The sequence below is a fragment of the Dasypus novemcinctus genome, chromosome 18 (genome assembly GCF_030445035.2).
Source record: "Dasypus novemcinctus isolate mDasNov1 chromosome 18, mDasNov1.1.hap2, whole genome shotgun sequence".
Classification (NCBI taxonomy): Eukaryota; Metazoa; Chordata; class Mammalia; order Cingulata; family Dasypodidae; genus Dasypus; species Dasypus novemcinctus.
In genome coordinates this window covers 14,373,241-14,391,457 of record NC_080690.1, presented here as the reverse complement: position 1 = coordinate 14,391,457, position 18,217 = coordinate 14,373,241, and the positions used below count along the sequence as shown (strand labels likewise).

Below are 18,217 nucleotides of genomic sequence, written 5' to 3'. Positions count from 1 at the left end.
ATCCCTGAATTTGGACCCCTGGGCTCTTCCACCCCCAGGCTCCAGAGCTTGGCCTGGCCTCCACCCTGCCCGAGAGGAGGCGAGAGGAGGCGCCTGCTTTGGCCATCCGGTTCTGTTCTGCCGGTGCAGCCGACCGGGCCCTGTCACTAGGCCTTCCTGGTCCCCGCCTGGATGACAGAAGCACGACCGCCTCACCACAGTCCTTCCTAAGGAGGCAGCTCCTCGTCCTTAGGCAGTTGCTGCTTGGCCAAGCTGCTGCCCCTACACAGCTCTCACGAGGACGGGCACCTGCTAAGGGCCTGCCAGGGCTCTTAGACCAGTTCCTGCTCGTCAGCTCTGATGACGCACAGCTCACTGAACACTTAGTCCTTAATGCGCCTCCTTGACCCCTGGGGACTTGAGGCAGCGCTTCCTAATTAGAGCACTCTGTTCCTCAGGAAGTAGGTGAGCACAACGCAGGGGCTGGTTTTACACGATGAACTTAAGGCTGCGGTAGAGCAGGTTTTCTTCAGTAATGGGAAGGTACCAGATGCCCTGGAAACCCATCTGGGACATGAAGAAACATGGGTGGTGAGAGCAAGGCAAGGAAGCGCAACTCCCAGCATTCTAGAGGCTCCACAGGACCCACTAGGAAGGCACCATAGGTCCCGTTGGTCAGTCATGAGGCCACAGCAAGAGCAGAGCACTGTACCCTGGCAGAGGGTGGCCGCGCTACCTCATTCTCTCGGTCAATTCCCAGCCCCTGGGTACGAGGACATATTTCTTTTGGGGGTCAGGCAGGGGATAAGTTTTCACTAAATGTGGATGTACTACCTAAAATGTTTCCATTTCTTCTGAAAAACTGTGGACTAGAAAGAGTCTCTGTGGTTCAAACAAGATTTTGATAAAAAAGGTGATTCCTGATTGAAGATGACACACCTCTGTCAGCACAACGGTCCAGCCTGGCCTCAGTGGGCCCCCAGAGAAAGGCCAGGCACCTGTGAGGCGGCTCATGGGCCCTTGAGAATGAGGTGGGAAGAGAGGTGGCAATGCAGGCTGAGAAGGTAGGTTCCGCCAAGGGCGTGGGCAGGGCTCAGGTACAGGCAGCCAAGAGCAAGGTGCGGCGTGGTCCACTCTTCCCAAGCACCTCCAAGGATGCCCACGTTGCCTCGCAAGATTTCAGCCCTCACCGAGTCACGCTCACCTGCTCCTTAGCGCCTCCCTCTCACACTAGCTCAAGCCTCTGCTGGGGAGAGGATTCTCCACTCCGCAGCCCTCAGCCCACTGTGGTTGTTCATGTCTCCTGGGGCCTGGGTTTGCCTCTAAGAGAAACAGCCACTTCACAGAGAGTCCGGCTGCCCGTACCCAAAGACGGTCGGGTCCTCTGTGCCTCGGAATTGAGCCACAAAAGTGAGGAGTGAGCAGGAGGGGGAAGAGGAGGTGCTTCAAAGTCTGGGAAGAGGTAAGCAGATTTGACCCAAAGGCTAGGGCGTCCGCCTACCACAGGGGAGGTCCAGGGTTCAAGCCCAGGGCCTCCTGACCCGTGTGATTAGCTGGCCCACGCGCACTGCTGATGGGTGCAAGGAGTGCTGTGTCACACAGTGGTGTTCCCTGTATAAGGGAGCCCCAAGTGCAAAGAAGTGCGCCCCGTAAGGAGAGCCACCCAGCGCGAAAAAAGTGCAGCCTGCCCAGGAATGGCGCCGCACACACGGAGAGCTGACACAGCAAGATGATGCAACAAAACGAGACACAGATTCTGGGTGCTGCTGACAAGAATACAAGCAGACACAGAAGAACACACAGCAGATGGACATAGAGAGCAGACAGACAATGGGGGTGGGGAAGGTGAGAGAGAAAAAAAAAAGTCTAGGAAGATGACACAAGATAGACTCTGCAGAGAGTGGTCTCCGAGTCCTGAGGAAGAAGCACAGCTTCAGGAGGTGGAGAGGACATCCCTCCTGGACCAGGGACCCCTCCCCTACCTTCCTGGCCTGCCAGTACTGCAGGGTGGGGCAGCAGGGCTCTGGGAGGCTGCCCGCTCTCCTAGAAGGGCTGGGACCCCTACTAAGTCCATCCTTGTGCCTCTCTAGAACAATGTTTAAAAACTCATTATGAAAACTGCACATCTATGTAAAAGTAGAGAGGACTGTAGAATGAACGTGACCCAGGGCTGCCGTAACAAATGACCACAAACTGGGTGGCTTCAAATAAAGAGAGGCCTTCCTCACCATCCCGGGGGCCGTAAGTCTGAAGCAAAGGTGTCGGCAGGGTCAGGACTGAGGTCTGTGGAGAAGAATCTCTTCCATGCATTTCCTGGCACCTGGCAGTTCATGGTGTTCTCCCCGGCTCTCTGTCCAACTTTCCTCTTCGTGTAAGGATACCAGTCAGGTTGGACTAAGGGCCCACCTTACACTAGTACATGCTCACTGCATTTCCTAATTCCATCTGTAATGACCCTATTTCCAAGTAAGGTCACATTCTGAGATTCTGAGGACTAGGACTTCAACTTTTTTGTGTGTGTGTGTGGGACACAATTCAATTCAGAGAAACTCTTTGTCCAGCTTCAACAATTACCAACATATGGTGCATCTTGTTTCATCTACACCCCCACCCACTCCTCTGGGACAATTATAAAGACCAAATTGAGGGAAACGGACTTTGGCCCAGTGGTTAGGGCGTCCGTCTACCACATGGGAGGCCCACGGTTCAAACCCCGGGCCTCCTTGACCCGTGTGGAGCTGGCCCATGCGCAGTGCTGATGCGCGCAAGGAGTGCTGTGCCACACAAGGGTGTCCCCCGTGAAGGGGAGCCCCACGCGCAAGGAGTACACCCGTAAGGAGAGCCGCCCAGCACGAAAGAAAGTGCAGCCTGCCCAGGAATGGCACCGCCCACACGCCGCCCACACTTCCCGTGACGACAACGGACAAAGAAACAAGACGCAGCAAAAGGACACAGAAAACAGACAACCGGGGGAGGGGAATTAAATAAATAAAAATAAATCTTTAAAAAAAAAAAAAAAAAGACCAAATTGAGAGAAACCTGGCTTATTACAAAAACTGAGTGTGACAGGTAACACTGGTTGGCTGACCTATTCCCCACTCCCAACCCCTTCTCTCTTGCCTGTCTTCTAGGACAGAGGCTGAAGATGCTAAACACTCACTCTTCCAGCCTCCCTTGCAGCTGAGGGGCGGGGCATGTGATCCAGTTATGGCCAAGGAGACATAAATGAACACTTGCATTGAAGTTGCTCTTAAAAGCCTCATTGTGGGAAGGAGATGTGGCTCAACCCCTTGAGCACCTGCCTACCACTAGGGAGGTCCCAGGTTTGGTTCCCAGTGCCTCCTGGAGAAGGTGAGCAAACAATGAGTGGGTAGATGGGAAAGTCATCTGGGGTGGGGTAGGGGGATAAATAAAAGAAAAATAAATAAATCTTAAAAAAAAAAAAAAAAAAAGCCTCACTGCAAGATGTCCCTGTATTAGCCAGAGGAAGGGATTCTTCAAGGAGGTGAAGTTAGATCAAAACAGGTGGCTTTGGAAGTGGACTTGACACAATGGATAGGGCGTCCGCCTACCACATGGGAGGTCCGCGGTTCAAACCCTGGGCCTCCTTGACCCGTGTGGAGCTGGCCCATGTGCAGTGCTAATGCGTGCAAGGAGTGCCGCGCCACGCGGGGTGTCCCCCGTGTAGGGGAGCCCCATGCACAAGGAGTGCACCCATAAGGAGAGCCGCCCAGCGCGAAAGAAAGTGCAGCCTGCCTAAGAATGGTGCTGCACCCATGGAGAGCTGACACAACAAGATGATGCAACAAAAAGAAACACAGATTCCCAGTGCCGCTGATAAGGGTAGAAGCAGTCACAGAAGAACAAACAGTGAATGGACACAGAAAGCAGACAACTGGGGGGTGGGGTGGGGGAGAAAAATAAATAAAAAAATAAATCTTTAAAAAAAAAACCCAAAAAAACCCAGGTGACTTTTATGAGAAGCAGATTTGGCTCAACTGATAGGCTGTCCTCCTACCACATGGGAGGTTGAAGGTTCAAACCCAGGGCCTCCTAACCTGTGTGGTGAGCTGGCCCACACGCAGTGCTGATGCACGCAAGGAGTGCCGTGCCACGCAGGGTGTCCCCCGCGTAGGGAAGCCCCACATGCAAGGAGCGTGCCGTGTAAGGAGAACCGCCTGCACAAAAATAGTGCAGCCTGCGCAGGAGTGGCACTGCACACACGGAGAGCTGAAGCAGCAAGATGATGCAACAAAAAGAGACCCAGATTACCGGTGCCGCTGACAAGAATACAATGGGCACAGAAGAACACACAGTGAATGGATACCGAGAGCAGACAACTTGGCGGCGGGGGGGGGGAGGAAGGGAGAGAAATAAATAAAAATAAATCTTAAAAACAAACAAACAAACACAAAAAAACAGGTGGCTTTTGGGAGCAGATGTGGCTCAAGAGGTGGCGCGCCTACATCCCACATGGGAGATCCCAGGTTTGGTTCCTAGGGCCTCCTAAGAGCCACCCAGCGCGAAAGAAAGTGCAGCCTGCCTAAGAATGGCGCCGCCCGTGTGGAGAGCTGACACAAGATGACACAACAAAAAGAAACACAGATTCCTGTGCCGCTGACAACAACAGAAGTGGACAAAGAAGATGACGAGCAAATAGACACAGAGAACAGACAACTGGGGTGGGGGGTGGGGGAGAATGGGAGAGAGAAAAAAAAGGAAAAAAAAAAAAAAAAAAGAAAAGCACAAATAAACTAACTCAAGGGAGCCAGTGTAGCTCAGTGGCTGAGTGCTGGCTTCCCATATATGAGGTCCCAGGATCAATCCCGGGTCCCTGGTACCTTAAAAACAAAACAAAAAGGCACCTTTTAAAGATGTTACATGGAGATCAAAGGGGAGGCAGCTGAAGTCAAGGCAAATGAAACAGCTTAAAATGTGAAAGTTGAGGAACTCCAAAGTAGGGAGGGAGAGCATCTGTACCAGGACACTGATGTCAACAGCTATTTACTCCTTGACAAGCTGCCAGATTCTGCCCAAAGGGGCTTTTCAAAAGATTCATGGATGTGTGAAGAGTCATCGACTGGAGATCAGATGTGTGCAGCCAACCTGCTGGGAAAAGACCCACCAAATGAAGAGACAGCAGAAAGGAACCAACCCTCCTGCAGGACTGTAACGTTATGTACTGCAGAGCGCAGACGGAGAGGCCTGTGCGAGGGTGGGAGCCTGGACAAACGGACAGGGCAAGGCACACTGCTGACATATCTGCCTTTTCTCTCCTTGCTTTGAAGAAAGCAAGACTAGCAGACTGGGGACCACTCAAGTGGTTGAGTGCCTGCTTCCCATGGAGGAGGTCCTGGGTTCAACTCCTGGGTACCAACTTAAAAAACAACAACAGACTTACCCAGCATGGTCTTGCAACTTGTCTTTATTTCTGAGGTTTCAAAGGTAGGGAATATTTGCTTAAAAGAGAAAAACCCTAATGTACAATGAGCTTAGCACCATTCTGAATGATTCCAGATGCTTTTTCAAATGGGGAGAGGAGCCAACTTATGGGTTGCTGATACAATGGCTGCTGAGATGAAGAAATGTGTGAAATGGAATGCCAGAGATACTCCAGAGCAGAGTTAGGGAAAGAGCCAAATGCCAGTGAAGTAATTAATGGATGGCGCACCAGAGCATAACATGTGGGTGGGATTTTCAGCTTGAATTTCAGCTGGCACTTGTAGTTCTGGACGTCCCGCCTGGATTGAAATGCTGGCTGGTCTTAGAGTAAAGGGTGTTCCTCTGTTGGTCCTGTGTCCTGGGGCAAGGCCCCAACTGAGGATTCCCAGGCCACCCATCCTGACTCTGGCCTGAAGTACTTACCACTTCCAGAATCCCTTATCAGAGTGGATGTGAACAGACAACGGGGAAACTAAATTACTAAGTAGCGAGGTCCATAATCCCATAACCATTTAGGACACACTGATGGACTGGACAGGAGACAGGCCTTGCACTAGTGGTTAGACTCCTTAGGTCTGCCATTAGCTCACTTCAGTCCTTTGAGGTACTGGTGATACTAACACCACTTACAAACCAGAAAATGGAGGCTCAGAGAGTTGACCCTCAGCCAAGGTCATGTGGCTGGTCAATGTCTAAGAAGGAACTGCGTCCCAGTCTTCTAAATTCTGCCTCCCTCCAAACCTGTTCATGCTGCTCAGGAAACACACACAGAGAGCAGGTCCTGCGGTTTAATAATTTATTAAAATGCGAATACGCATGGTCTCTGCCTCCACTGCTCTCTTCATGCAGATTTGTTACTCCCCTCCTTGCTGCTCCCCAGAGAATTTCTGACTCTAAGCAGGAGGTTTGGAATTTAAGTTTTCTTAAGGGAGTATAAAAAAGAAAAAAGCCTAAGAATCTAGTTTGACAAACCAAAAACTGAATTACTGAGGTAGGATCAAATAGGCTAAAGGGGAAAAAAAGCCTGTAATTTGCCAATAGTATATCCTCTTATAATTTTTTAAGGAGGTATCAGGGATTGAATCTGGTACCTTGTATATGCAAAGCAGGTGCTCCACCACTGAGCTCCACCCACTCCCCTATTTTCTACCTTACATTACAATTAATGGGAATCCCATTCTGGAGAGGGAGAGAGATTAGAGGAGAAGCAAGAGCAAACTGAGTATGAAATTGCCAGGGACTTGGCGTTCCCCCAGCACTAGTTGGCCTCCTTCCCTGGGTCTAGGGGGCAAGGCTGACTTCACAGGAGACAGCCTCATGGACCCAGTGGCCCAGGAAATTCACGTCCAGTCTGGTCAGCTCTCTTTGCTATGGCTGGCAAGAACTCTGCCAGCCTGGACAGGCCTGGAATGTGTCGGCTTGGCCTGGGTTGAACTTGGCAGCAGAATAAAGGGAAGGCAAGAGATGTCGTCTTCACCAGCCTCTCAGAGGACCAATTTTTTTAAACTTAAATTTTTAAAATTTAAGTTTTTTTAAATTTTTATTTTTAAGGACAAAATTTTAAAAGCAAAAGAAATGAAACCACATGCACTCAAGATACACGGCAGAACTCCAATGAAAAAAGACCTTGCTGGGAAAGAGCTGATGATAAAAACTGGAAACGTTTCACAAATGTACAAGAAGCTCACATTGTAAACAGGATTAAGCTGCTACTGACTTCTCCCCACAACATCAAGGCTTCATTTTGCTCAGCCTGAGATCTCGTTCAATTTCAAACTGCCTGTGATCCACTCGGTCTAGAAAAGCTTTCCGTTCAATGTACCTAGAAGAAGAGAGAGACATTTGTCAGCAGAACCCAGGAAGAGGAGCTGCCTCCCTGTACCACCCCTGCCCCCATCCCATTATGCGCTGGGCCACTTGGCTGAGGGGGGTTACGACAGATGATCATGGCTGGTGCCCAGGGCAACCATCCCTACCTCTCATTTGGTCCATTAAAGGATGTTTCTAGTTCAGATGTGAATAAATTACAACAAAAAGGAGAAGGCAACAATTTATCAAAGGAAAGGACACTAGAGATCATGTGGCAGCAACACGGGGCAATTCTGTAACAAGACAGAGGGAAAGAAAAACCAACAGGGGCTTTGTCAAGCCTGGCGTCAAATCCAAGCCCAGTCACACGCTGGCTGGGCAACCCGGGGCAAGGACAGACCATCTCTGAGCCTCATTTTCCTCAGCATGAAAGGGCAACAGCATGTTTCCTGGCCACCTACTGTGGGCAGCTCCTGGGGCAGTGTGTGTGCTGAGCTGGCGGGGAAGGCAAGGTTCTGCTTCCCGCATATCCGCACCAGGACGTGAAAGGCGGCGCACCCGAGAACTGAAGAAACGGTGTTGAAAATGCCCGCTGCTGTGGGATGGAGAGCGACGCGGTCCATGAGCACCAAGGTGCACGCATGAGAGGCTTTCAGGTGCCTTTCCCCTCCCCCTTCTCTCGTCTCCAATTTGGGGCCAGGTTGATTCTCTAAATTCCTCTAAGAGAATGAGATCAAGTGCCTCTGCCGCCCCCAGTGCCCGTGCAGGGCCCCCGAGAGGGCCGGCGCTCTGCTCCCCCGCCGTGGGCTGGGCCAGGAAACCAGGTTTCCCCCAGTCCTCGGTCCTCCCAGGCAAGACGGAGGCGAGCCACGCTGCGGGGGCTGCTCCCCGAGACGCAGCCACCTCCCACCGCACCTCCCTGCCACCCCGTGTGCTGCGGCCACGGGGGGGGGGGGGGCGGGGGGGAGCTCTTGGCTGCTAATTAATCTACCGAGAAAGCGAAATTGCCCTTGGAAATGGGACACATAATTGAATCTCGGCACTAATTTTTCTTTTGTTGCACTGTGGAAAATGTGCATCCTCATAACAAGGTCATTTATGTTTATGGCGAGAATGTCCCCAGATTCAGGAACCGAAGCTCCTTTGCTGAGTTCAGGGCCTCCCAGCAGCAGTTTTCCCTCCCAGCAGCGTCCTGTGACGTCCAAGCCACCCTGCTTGCTTGCCAGCTAAGCCTGCTACCAGCCCTACGCCTTGTTACCAATGGGTGGTGAGCAACATACGGGATCTGAGGCCAGAGAGCTTTGAGTTCAAATCCTGACTCTGCCGCTGGCTGGCCATGAGACCTGGCAAGTCACATAACCTGGCCAATTCTGTTTTCTACATCTATAATGCTTGGCACAGAGCAACTGCTCGAGAAGTGGAGGCTGATGTTATCACAGCATCCCAGGAAGCTGGGTTCTGAGGATGGACAAGGCTCCAAAGGGAGCTGCCAGCTCTCAGGATGCATGTTGTCACCTCTGCTTCTGGATCAGGTACAAAGCTGCCGTGTCAACTCCGTCAATAAGAGGCCAGAACGGGCTGGACATACAACAGCACAGCCTGCTCTTGGGCTTAATACAGCCCTCAGGATTAGGGTTGCCAGATTTAGTGACTAAAAACACAGGAAGTCCAGTTTAATGAGTTTCAGATAATCTTTTTTAAGTATGAATCTGTTCCAGGCAATGTTCCCTACTTAACTAAAATGTCATTTGTTGTTTATCTGAAGTCCAGTTTGCATTTTACCTGGCAGCCCTACTCAGGTGGAGAAGGGAGGCTGGGCCCTTCCCTGACAAGGGAGGCCCATGGAATTCTCTGTCACAAACACCTCCCGTTTGGGATCTTCTGGGTCAGAGTTCACATGGGTTTGGTCTTTAAAATGTGACCCTGGGGCTCTTCCCCAAAGGACCCACTAGCAGGCATTTTACTCCCAAAAGTGGTATGGCCTAAACTTGCCCACAGACCTCTTTTTCTTGCTCTCTTCTTAAAAAGAAGTTATTTTATTTTATTTATCCACCCCCCACCCCATTCTCCCCATTGTCTGCTCTATGTCCACTTGCTATGTGTCCTTCCGGAGTGGGAGAGAGGTGATTACTCTCCTGCACCACCTCAGCTCCCCTGTTCTGCTACGTCTTCTTATTGTCTCTCCTCTGTGTCTCTTGTTGCATCAAATTGCTGTGCCAGCTCTCTGCGTGGCCAGTACTCCTGCAGGGAGGCTCTCCTGTGCGGGGCTGCGTTCCTACATGGGCCAGCACTCCGCGTGGGCCCAGCTTGCTCTCACCTGGAGGCCCTGGGCATCGAATCACATCCATGTTCCCCTCTTTTTGTCTTAAGTCAAAGCCCACAGTCCCCGCTGAGGCAAGGCTGAAGGACGCTGACAGTGGGTGAGGAGGGCTCCCCGCTGAGTATTTGGTCTCCTCCGTACTGTTCACCAGCACCTGGGTGGCGATGGGTTCTGTGGTCTTCTCTGAGGGTGATTCTACTCTAAAGAAACAACTGCTCAACCAGCAGGGGGGCGGACAGCAGCGGTTCTGAGGGTCAGAAGAAAGCTTGCAAATCAGTCAGCCAACCTGCCTGTGCCAAGGCTGAGGCTTCCTGAATTAAGATGTACAAGGAAGAGGACTGCAAAGCAGCTCACTGACAGCGCTACGCTTTTCCCAGGTCACCTTCTGGTGGCCAGGGAAGCCCGGACATCGGGACCCCTTTTGATAAGGAGACCAGGGAGACAATGGTGGGGAAGTGTAGACGCGAGACAGAGCAAACTCACTTCAGCAGGACCCGGGATTCTCCAGCGGGCTGCGAGCCAACACCGATTGTGGGGCTTCGTCACTTTCACAACTCCCCCCACCACCACCACCACCCTGGCCCTGGGTGAAGAGCACTGCTCTGGGGTGGGCGTCTTGATGGTAGTGTGCTTAACTGCCCTTGGAAGAGCCCAGAAGAAGAGAGGGGTGACCCACGGCATGAGCGCGTGCTGGGTTTCCAGGCACCCGCGGGGGTGAGGGGATAGAAGGCCATCACCCATGGCTACTGTCCCAGGGGAAGGAGGAGAAAGTACGCAGCCTCGGGGCCCTGTGCTCCTTCTTCCTGTCCTCCTTTAAAGACACAAAGTGATATCTGAATTAGGAATACTCGCCCTGCAGGTCCGCGGAGGCTGTGCTAAGGCCATCTCACCTTGAGGCTCTCAAGAACGACAGCCAGGTTAGGCGGGAGGGAGGCAGGTGCGGGCAGAGCTCAGGTTAGGGAAGGCCTCAGAACGCAAGGAGGGGGCCTGCATGCAGGAGGTGGGCAGCTCTCCAGGGCAGCCAGCAGGGCCCACCCAGGCAGGCCTAGTGACCCATCCCCAACGCACAGCCATGTGCAGTTGCTAAGGGTCCCTCGAAGGCCTCAGTCTACTGCTGCTGGACAGGACTCCCCCGCCTCTGGGAGAGCAAAGGTGCTGAGGAGGACCCAGGCTCCAGCGAGGCTCTGACATTTATTGCCTGTGGGACTCCAGGTGAGATACCTAATTTTCTGGGCCTTATTTTCTTCTCTGTAAAATGGGAATAACAATTACAATACTGCTCTGACAAGAAAGTGAAACTGGGCATGTGCTATACAAACAATAAGACCAACACAAGCCCTGAGAGTTGTCCTGGCACTCCCGCTTCCCATTTCTGACTTGACTGTATCACTGCGAAGCCTCAGATGTGGGAACAACTGGAACAGAGTCAAATGCTCTGGAAAGAGGAATGTCATCTCTATGGAAGGTGGCCCAAATGTACAGCCCATTTAAACTAAGCCTGGGGACTTTTTAGCCACTTTCAGGGCAGAACAGAAAGCTGCCAGGTACAGCCGGGCTCTTGCTTGTTCTGTCTTGGGGCTTTTCTGGCCTGTGCCCAGCACTCCTGGGGACACAGCCTGACCCTGCCCAGTCCACAGAGGAGCCTGGGAGTGAGGGGGGCCCAATGTCCCTTCCCACTACTATTGCCTTGTGGGGCCCAGTTAAGAGGCAGCAGCTCTTCAAGGCCGAGGTTAATAAAATGTGCTAATAGCATCAAGAACCTAAGGGATTTTCTAGCCTTTTCTTTCAAAACCAGGTTAGACGCAATTGGCTCTGACATCTTTTTGTTCTTCCAACCCAAATTACTTTTCTGCCACCAATTTTCCTGAGATTCAGGCCGGGGTGGGGGAAGGAGGGGGGATGAAAGAGAAGAGCATGGGAAGAAGAGGACAAGAGAAGGTAGAAATGCTACAAGGAAATATGTCCGTGCCTATTGCCTGGGAACCCACACTGCAAATGAAAGATGGCCACACTCCCTCCCAAGAGGACGAGGTTTTAAAAAAGCACAGGAGACACAAGGACACCTTCTCTCACTAAGGTTGTTTAGGACTGCTCCAAAAACAGTCAGCGTTCAGTTACCCAAGCAAGGATTCAGTGTGGCACAAATGAAAGGGGCAGTGGGTAAACTTCAGTTCCTAAGAGTGGCAAAGCAACGGGCAGTGGAAGCACTCTGGGCTAGAACCGAGAAATGCAACTCAAAGCAGCAATCCGCCCAGCACTGCACTGGCCTGCCCACCACCCCTCCTTCTGGAAGAGGATCCACTTGCTAACATACTGAGGGCCAGAGTGAAAGGGCATTGATTTTAATTTTCTTCTCCACTGCCTTCTTCCCATATCAACTTGTGTTTGTTCTGAAAGAGTAACTCATGGCATCACAGAGAGAGATTCTTCAGAGAAAGAAAATTATTTTCTCTGGTCCCTCCTTCATGCCTTGCCAAGTCACACAAACACCTGGTTTATAAGCATTGAGCTCCACGACCTTCACTTTGATTGGACAGTGGTGGCCAAAGGCCCTCAAGGTTGCAGGCTGCATTTTTCTTAATTTCTATGCATCAATTCCTTCCCCTAAGCCTGCTGGCCTCTTTCTTAGCACTGCTAGAAAGGTCGAGAGCTGCTGCCAAGCACAGCTGAGAAGCCTGCACAATCAGGCTACAGGGCTAGAGAGGAAAGTGGCACTCAACGCCCGAGGTGCAGGACTGCAGGCACTGATCCCCAAATGCGGGGCTGGGTCCTGGGAGTCTGGGGCTCAGAGGAAAGCAGCAGCTCTTTGCTGTCCCGAAGACTCTCTGGGACAGGCATCTAAACCAATGTTGCTGCCTGAAAGTGATGTGCGGTTGGAGGCACCACTCTGAGGTGTTAGGGCCCTTCTTTTCTGGGCAGTTAATTCTAATCCTGCTAAATAAAGTCATGGCTCTCGGGTAGCTGATGGGATGGGCATGAGAACACTACTGAGGCCTGGCTCTGGGGTAGGTAGCACTGGTGGTGCTGGTGACAGAGTAGTGAGCAAGATCTGCTCTTGGGGCTCACCCAGGCCCCAGCTGACAATACCTGGGTGGAAATATAAAAGGCTGATGGGATTGAGGGTTCCTGGGCATGAGCTCCTGGTGGGAGCTGGTGTGCTCAGAGGGCGACATCCTGCACTGCCAGCAGAGGCCAGGCCCCTGCTGACGCCGAGGGGCGGGCAGGCTCAGAATGTCCACAGCAGGTGAGGGGGGCAGTGTGGCTGCGCTGTGGCGACAGGGGAACGAGAGGACCAGAGGCAGGCAGCGGACGGCGCAGAAGGCCCTGGGCGGCCGGGAGAAGGAGGCGAAGGCTTATTTTAAGTGCTAATGGAGGGCTTTCAGCAAGGGAGAGATGAGAAATAAAACATCATTAGGCTGCCGTGTGGACAGCGGGCTGACTCAGGGAGCACCGTTCAGAGACTTCCAAAGCTGTGCAGGGCAGAGATGCTGGGGGCTCGCGCTAGTTGGGGAGACTGAGTCTGGATAGAGGAGTGACAGAAATATGGTGTGAAGGAACTGCCCACGGGACTTGCTGGACGTGAGTGGAACGAGGAAACCAAGGACGATTCCCAGGTTTTTCTTTTAACAGTGGGGAGGACAGAGGGGGCCATTTTCCAAGACGTCTGAGGAAGGAGTCCCTTAAGAGAGAAAGCAAGGATTTGGTTTTGGATGTTAAGTATGACATGTGTATGGGACAGCCAGGCAGACAAGCCCTGGGGAAGAAGAGAGGCCAGCCAGGGAGCCTGGGAAGAGGCCCCCAGGCTGTACTTGTCATCACCGTGGAAAACAGTCCTGAAGGGTGGGAAGGAATAAATCAGGAAGGGCTTTAAAGGGAATAAAGCACTAAGCTTTCCAGTAAAGCCTGGGACTCTGAGCAGTCAGGAATGGCTGGTGGGGAGAAAGAAGTGTGAACAGAGGGCTTGGGGAAAAGGGAGGCGACTGCTGTTTAGAAACGTGCACGGCACTCCCCCTGCTTAATTCTCACAAGAACCCTGAGAGGTAAATTTAAAGAATTTCTACTTTACAGATGAAGAAACGGGCTTGTACCTATGGCAGGTAGGTGGTAGAGCCAAGATGTGAATTCAGCTTATTTGCATGTCCTTTCTTTAACACAAAAAGTAAAATATAACACACATACCAAAAAGTGCATATAATTGGCAAGACAAATGGGTCATTAAAAGGCAAGCGCTCACACAGCTGAGGCCAGGGTCAAGAACGCGCAGGCCAGTGGAGGCCTGGGTGCACCTCTCCCTGCAGAGCCCCCACTGCAGCCAGCAGTGATCTGGCCCAGAACCTTTACGTCCTCAGTTGCTTTCAACACTCTGTGCCTTCCACCTTAGAATTTAGTTTTCCTATTTCTGAAACTGACACAAAATTATACTGCACGTATTCTTTTGTGACTTGCATCTTTAACACACTGACCTAATGGGCACATTTGCTTTGCCTGTTTTTTCATTAGGAGCCATTATTTCTTTGCATATTCTCCCTGCCACTTCCTTCTCCTTCTGGGACTCCCATGGTTTGTATATGGTGTGCACTGTGCAGTCTCTGCTCCCTTTTCCTCATTCTTTATTTCGTCTGCTCCTCAGACTGCATGATTTCAATGGTCTTATCCTCTCAAGTTCATTGCATCTTTCTTCTGCTGGCTCCAATGTGCTGTTGAACCCTAGGGAAATTTTTTTTTTAAAGATTTATTTATTTACTTTACCCCCACCCCACCCCCCGCTGTTTTTGCTGTCTGTGTCCATTTGCTGTGTGATCTTCCATATCTGTTTCTCTTTTTGGTCTTCCCTTCTCGTTTTTTCTCCTCTAGGATTCACTGGGATTCAATCCTGGGGACCTTTGATGTGGACACAGGTTCTCTCTTAGCTGCGCCACGTTAGTTCCTGGTTTCTGCTGTGCCTTACCTTGACTCTCCCCTTTGTCTCTCTTTTGTTGCGTTATCATCTTGCTGCGTGACTCACATGCATGGGAACTGGCCCATCACGCAGGCACTCTCGCCACATGCGTGGGCACTTAGCTCACCACGTGGGCACTGGCACACTGTACTCACTTTCTCTTCTTCTTCTTCGCTGGGAGGTCCCAGGGATCAAACCCGGGTCCTCCCATATGGTAGGCAGAAGCTCTATCACTTGAGCCACATCTGCTTCCTGGGAATTTTTTAAAAATACAAAATGTTTTCAATTGTTTTTGAAAATACTTAGAAAACCATTTTTGAGCACTTTCAATAAAAAAACATTCTACCATCTTGATCAGAGTGGAGCTTCTGTGTGGCCTGTTTTTTTTTTTTTAAGAATTATTTTATTTTTATTTATCCCCCCCCTGCCCACTGTCTGTTCTCTGTGTATATTTGCTGTGTCCTTCTTTATCCACTTCTGTTGTTGTCAGCGGCATGGGAATCTGTGTCTCTTTTTGTTATATCATCTTGCTGCATCAGCTCTCCGTGTGTGCGGTGCCATTCCTGGGCAAGCTGCACTTTCTTTCACACCGGGTGGCTTTCCTTATGGGGTGCACTCCTTGCACGTGGGGCTCCCCTGCACAGGGACACCCCTGCATGGCAGGGCACTCCTTGTGTGTGTGCATCAGCACTGCGCGGCCAGCTCCACACGGGTCAAGGAGGCCAGGGGTTTGAACCACAGGCCTCCCATGTGGTAGACGAACGCCCTAACCACTGGGCCAAGTCTGCTTCCCTGGCCTGTTTTTGATCTACATAAATGGAATTATAGACAAGCATGTACATCTTTGGTTATTGAAAATTAAAAAAAAAAAAGATTTATTTCTCTCCCCTTCCCCCCCACCCCAGTTGTCTGTTCTCCGTGTTTATTTGCTGCGTGTTCTTCTTTGTCCGCTTCTGTTGTTGTCAGCAGCACGGGAATCTGTGTTTCTTTTTATTGCATCATATTGTTGTGTCAGCTCTCCGTGTGTGTGGCACCATTCCTGGGCAGGCTGCACTTTCTTTTGCGCTGGGTGGCTCTCCTTATGGGGTGCACTCCTTGCGTGTGGGGCTCCCCTACGCAGGGGACACCCCGGCGTGGCACAGCACTCCTTGCGCACATCAGCTCTGCGCATGGGCCAGCTGCACACGGGTCAAGGAGGCCCGGGGTTTGAACCGCGGACCTCCCATGTGGTAGACGGACGCCCTAACCACTGGGCCAAGTCTGCCGCCTGGTTATTGAAATTTATCCATGTTCATTCTCACTGCTGAATAGTATTCCACTATGTGAATATATGATAATTCATTCATTATACTGCTGATATATTTTTTCTTTGTTTACTCACTTTATTTTTTGTTATATTTGTTAGCAGATAGATATTTGAATTGTTTCCAGTTTTTGCCTTTTATGAATAGTACTATTATTTCAATTTTCACATGTGTCTTTGGGAACATATAACTGAATCCCTGTTGGGAATAGAGCTAGGAGTGGAACTGCTGAGTTACAGAATACGACTGTTCAGCCCCCACAGAGAATGTCAAATGGCACATTTGATTTGAATGATTATATCTTCTAAGTAAAGCGAAGGTTTTATCATTATGAGGTGACTTCTCTATTTCTGGCAACGTTTTTGCCTTAAAGTCTATTTTGTCTAATATTAATATGGCTATATCATTTTTCTTTTGGTTGGTGTTGGCATTATCTTTTAATTTTCAGCTTTTTTTTTTCATTCCATTTTATATGTAGCTCTTTAAAACAACAAATAGTTTTGGTTTTGTTTTAATTCAAGGTGTCAATCTATATTTAACTGGATTGTTTCATTTATTTACATTTAATGAAAGTTCTGATATATTTAGTTCTCAATCTACTATCTTACTTTGTGCTTCCTGTTCCGTTTCCTACTTTTTTTTTTTTTTTAGGAGCTACCAGGGATTGAACCCAGGTGGCTCAACCACTGAGCTACATCTGCTTCTCTGTTCTGTTTCTTTAACACTTTTATGTCTTCTTCTTTGTGGTGGATTAAAACCAAAACCAAAACCAAAAAGCCCTCCATTTTCCTTGCTCCACTACCTTGGAGATTGTACACTCTGCTTCTATTCTGGAAATTCAATACATATACTTAATCAATGCCTTTACCCTCCTCCTGAGTAATAAAAGACCCGTGGAAAGCTAAACTGCAATGATAAACGACCCAATTGAAAAATAAGAGACTTCAAAAGAGTTCTCCGAAGAACATATACTAATGGCCAATAAGCATGGGAAAAGATGTCCAGCTCCATTAGTCATCAGGGAAATGTAAACCAAATCTACAATTTTCTGCATGATTTTTCTATAAACTTACAACTTCTCTAATAACAAAAACATACTCAAGGGAGCGGATATGGCTTAAATGATGGGGCCTCTGCCTGCCATATGGGGGGACCCAGGTTCGATTCCTGGGGCATCCTGGTGAAAAAGAAGAGGAGAAAGTGTGCCTGCGTGGTGAGCCAAGTGTCTGTGTGGTGAGCTGAATGTCTGTGTGGTGAGCTGAGTGTCTGTGTGGTGAGCCTACGTGGTAAGTCGAGTGCCCACATGGCGAGCTGAGCACCCGTGTGGTCAGCCAGTGCCCATGCAAGTGAGTCATGCAGCCAAGATGATGACGCGTCAGGGGAGAGACAGGGGGAGAGTCAAGGTGAAGCACAGCAGAGGCCAGGAACTAAGGTGGCACAATTGACAGGGACCCTCTCTCCACATCAGAGATCCCTGGAATTGAGTCCTGGTGAATCCTAGAGGAGAAAGACGGGAAGAAAGGACAGAGAGAGAAGGAGATACGGAGGATTGTACAGTGAATGGATACAGACAGCTAAAACAGCAGGGCGGGGAGGGGGAGGGGAAGAAACACACATGCACACACACACACACAATGAGATACCATTTCACACCCATAAGGGTGGCTACTATTAAAAAAATGGAAAGTAACAAGTGCTGGAGAGGATACTTGTTCATTGTTGGTGGGAAGTAAAATGGCACAGCTGCTGTGGAAGACAGTTAAAGCATAGAATTCCACATGATCCAGCAATCCAGCAATCTCACTTCTAGGTGTATACCCCAAAAAATTGAAAGCAGGGATTTGAACAGATATTTGCACACTAATGTTCACAGCTTAGTTATTCATAATTGCCAAAAGATAGAAGCGACCCAAGTATCCGTAAACCAATGAATGGATAAACAATGTGGCCTATACATATCATAAAAAGGAATGAAGTTCTCATACATGCAACAAGGATGAACCCTGAAGACATTATGTTGAGTAAAATAAGCCAACCACAAGAAAGTAAATATTGTATGATTTCAATGATATGAAATAATTAGAAGAAGCAAATTCACAGAGTCAGAAACTAGAATACAGGTTACCAGGACTGGGGTAGGGGTAGGAAATAGGGACTTAATGCTTAATTGGTACAGTTACTATTTGGGGTGATGAAAGAGCTTTGGCAATGGATGGTGGTAACGGTAGCACAACACTGTGGATGCAATTAACACCACCGAATTATATATTTGAGTGGTTTAAAGGGGAAATTTTAGGTTGTATGTACATTAATAGAATAAAAATTTAAAAGAGAAAAAACCACCTTAGGTGCTATGCAGCACCCAGAAAACCACTGGAGGGAAACGGACTTGGCCCAGTGGGTAGGGCGTCCGTCTACCACATG

The 18,217-nt window shown here is 49.9% G+C and overlaps 1 protein-coding gene across 2 annotated transcripts in view; it reads right to left on the bottom strand.

The window, feature by feature from the left end:
* Nucleotides 1-5,386: 5,386 nt before the first annotated feature.
* CFDP1 (craniofacial development protein 1) overlaps nucleotides 5,387-18,217 on the bottom strand; it is a 165,954-nt gene continuing 153,123 nt past the window's right edge. For both annotated transcript variants that reach the window (XM_004470908.4, XM_004470909.4), the window contains one exon: nucleotides 5,387-7,243. In XM_004470908.4, coding sequence (XP_004470965.1) covers nucleotides 7,153-7,243 — 91 coding nt within the window. In that variant the 3' untranslated portion in view covers nucleotides 5,387-7,152. The remainder of the gene's footprint in view (nucleotides 7,244-18,217) is intronic.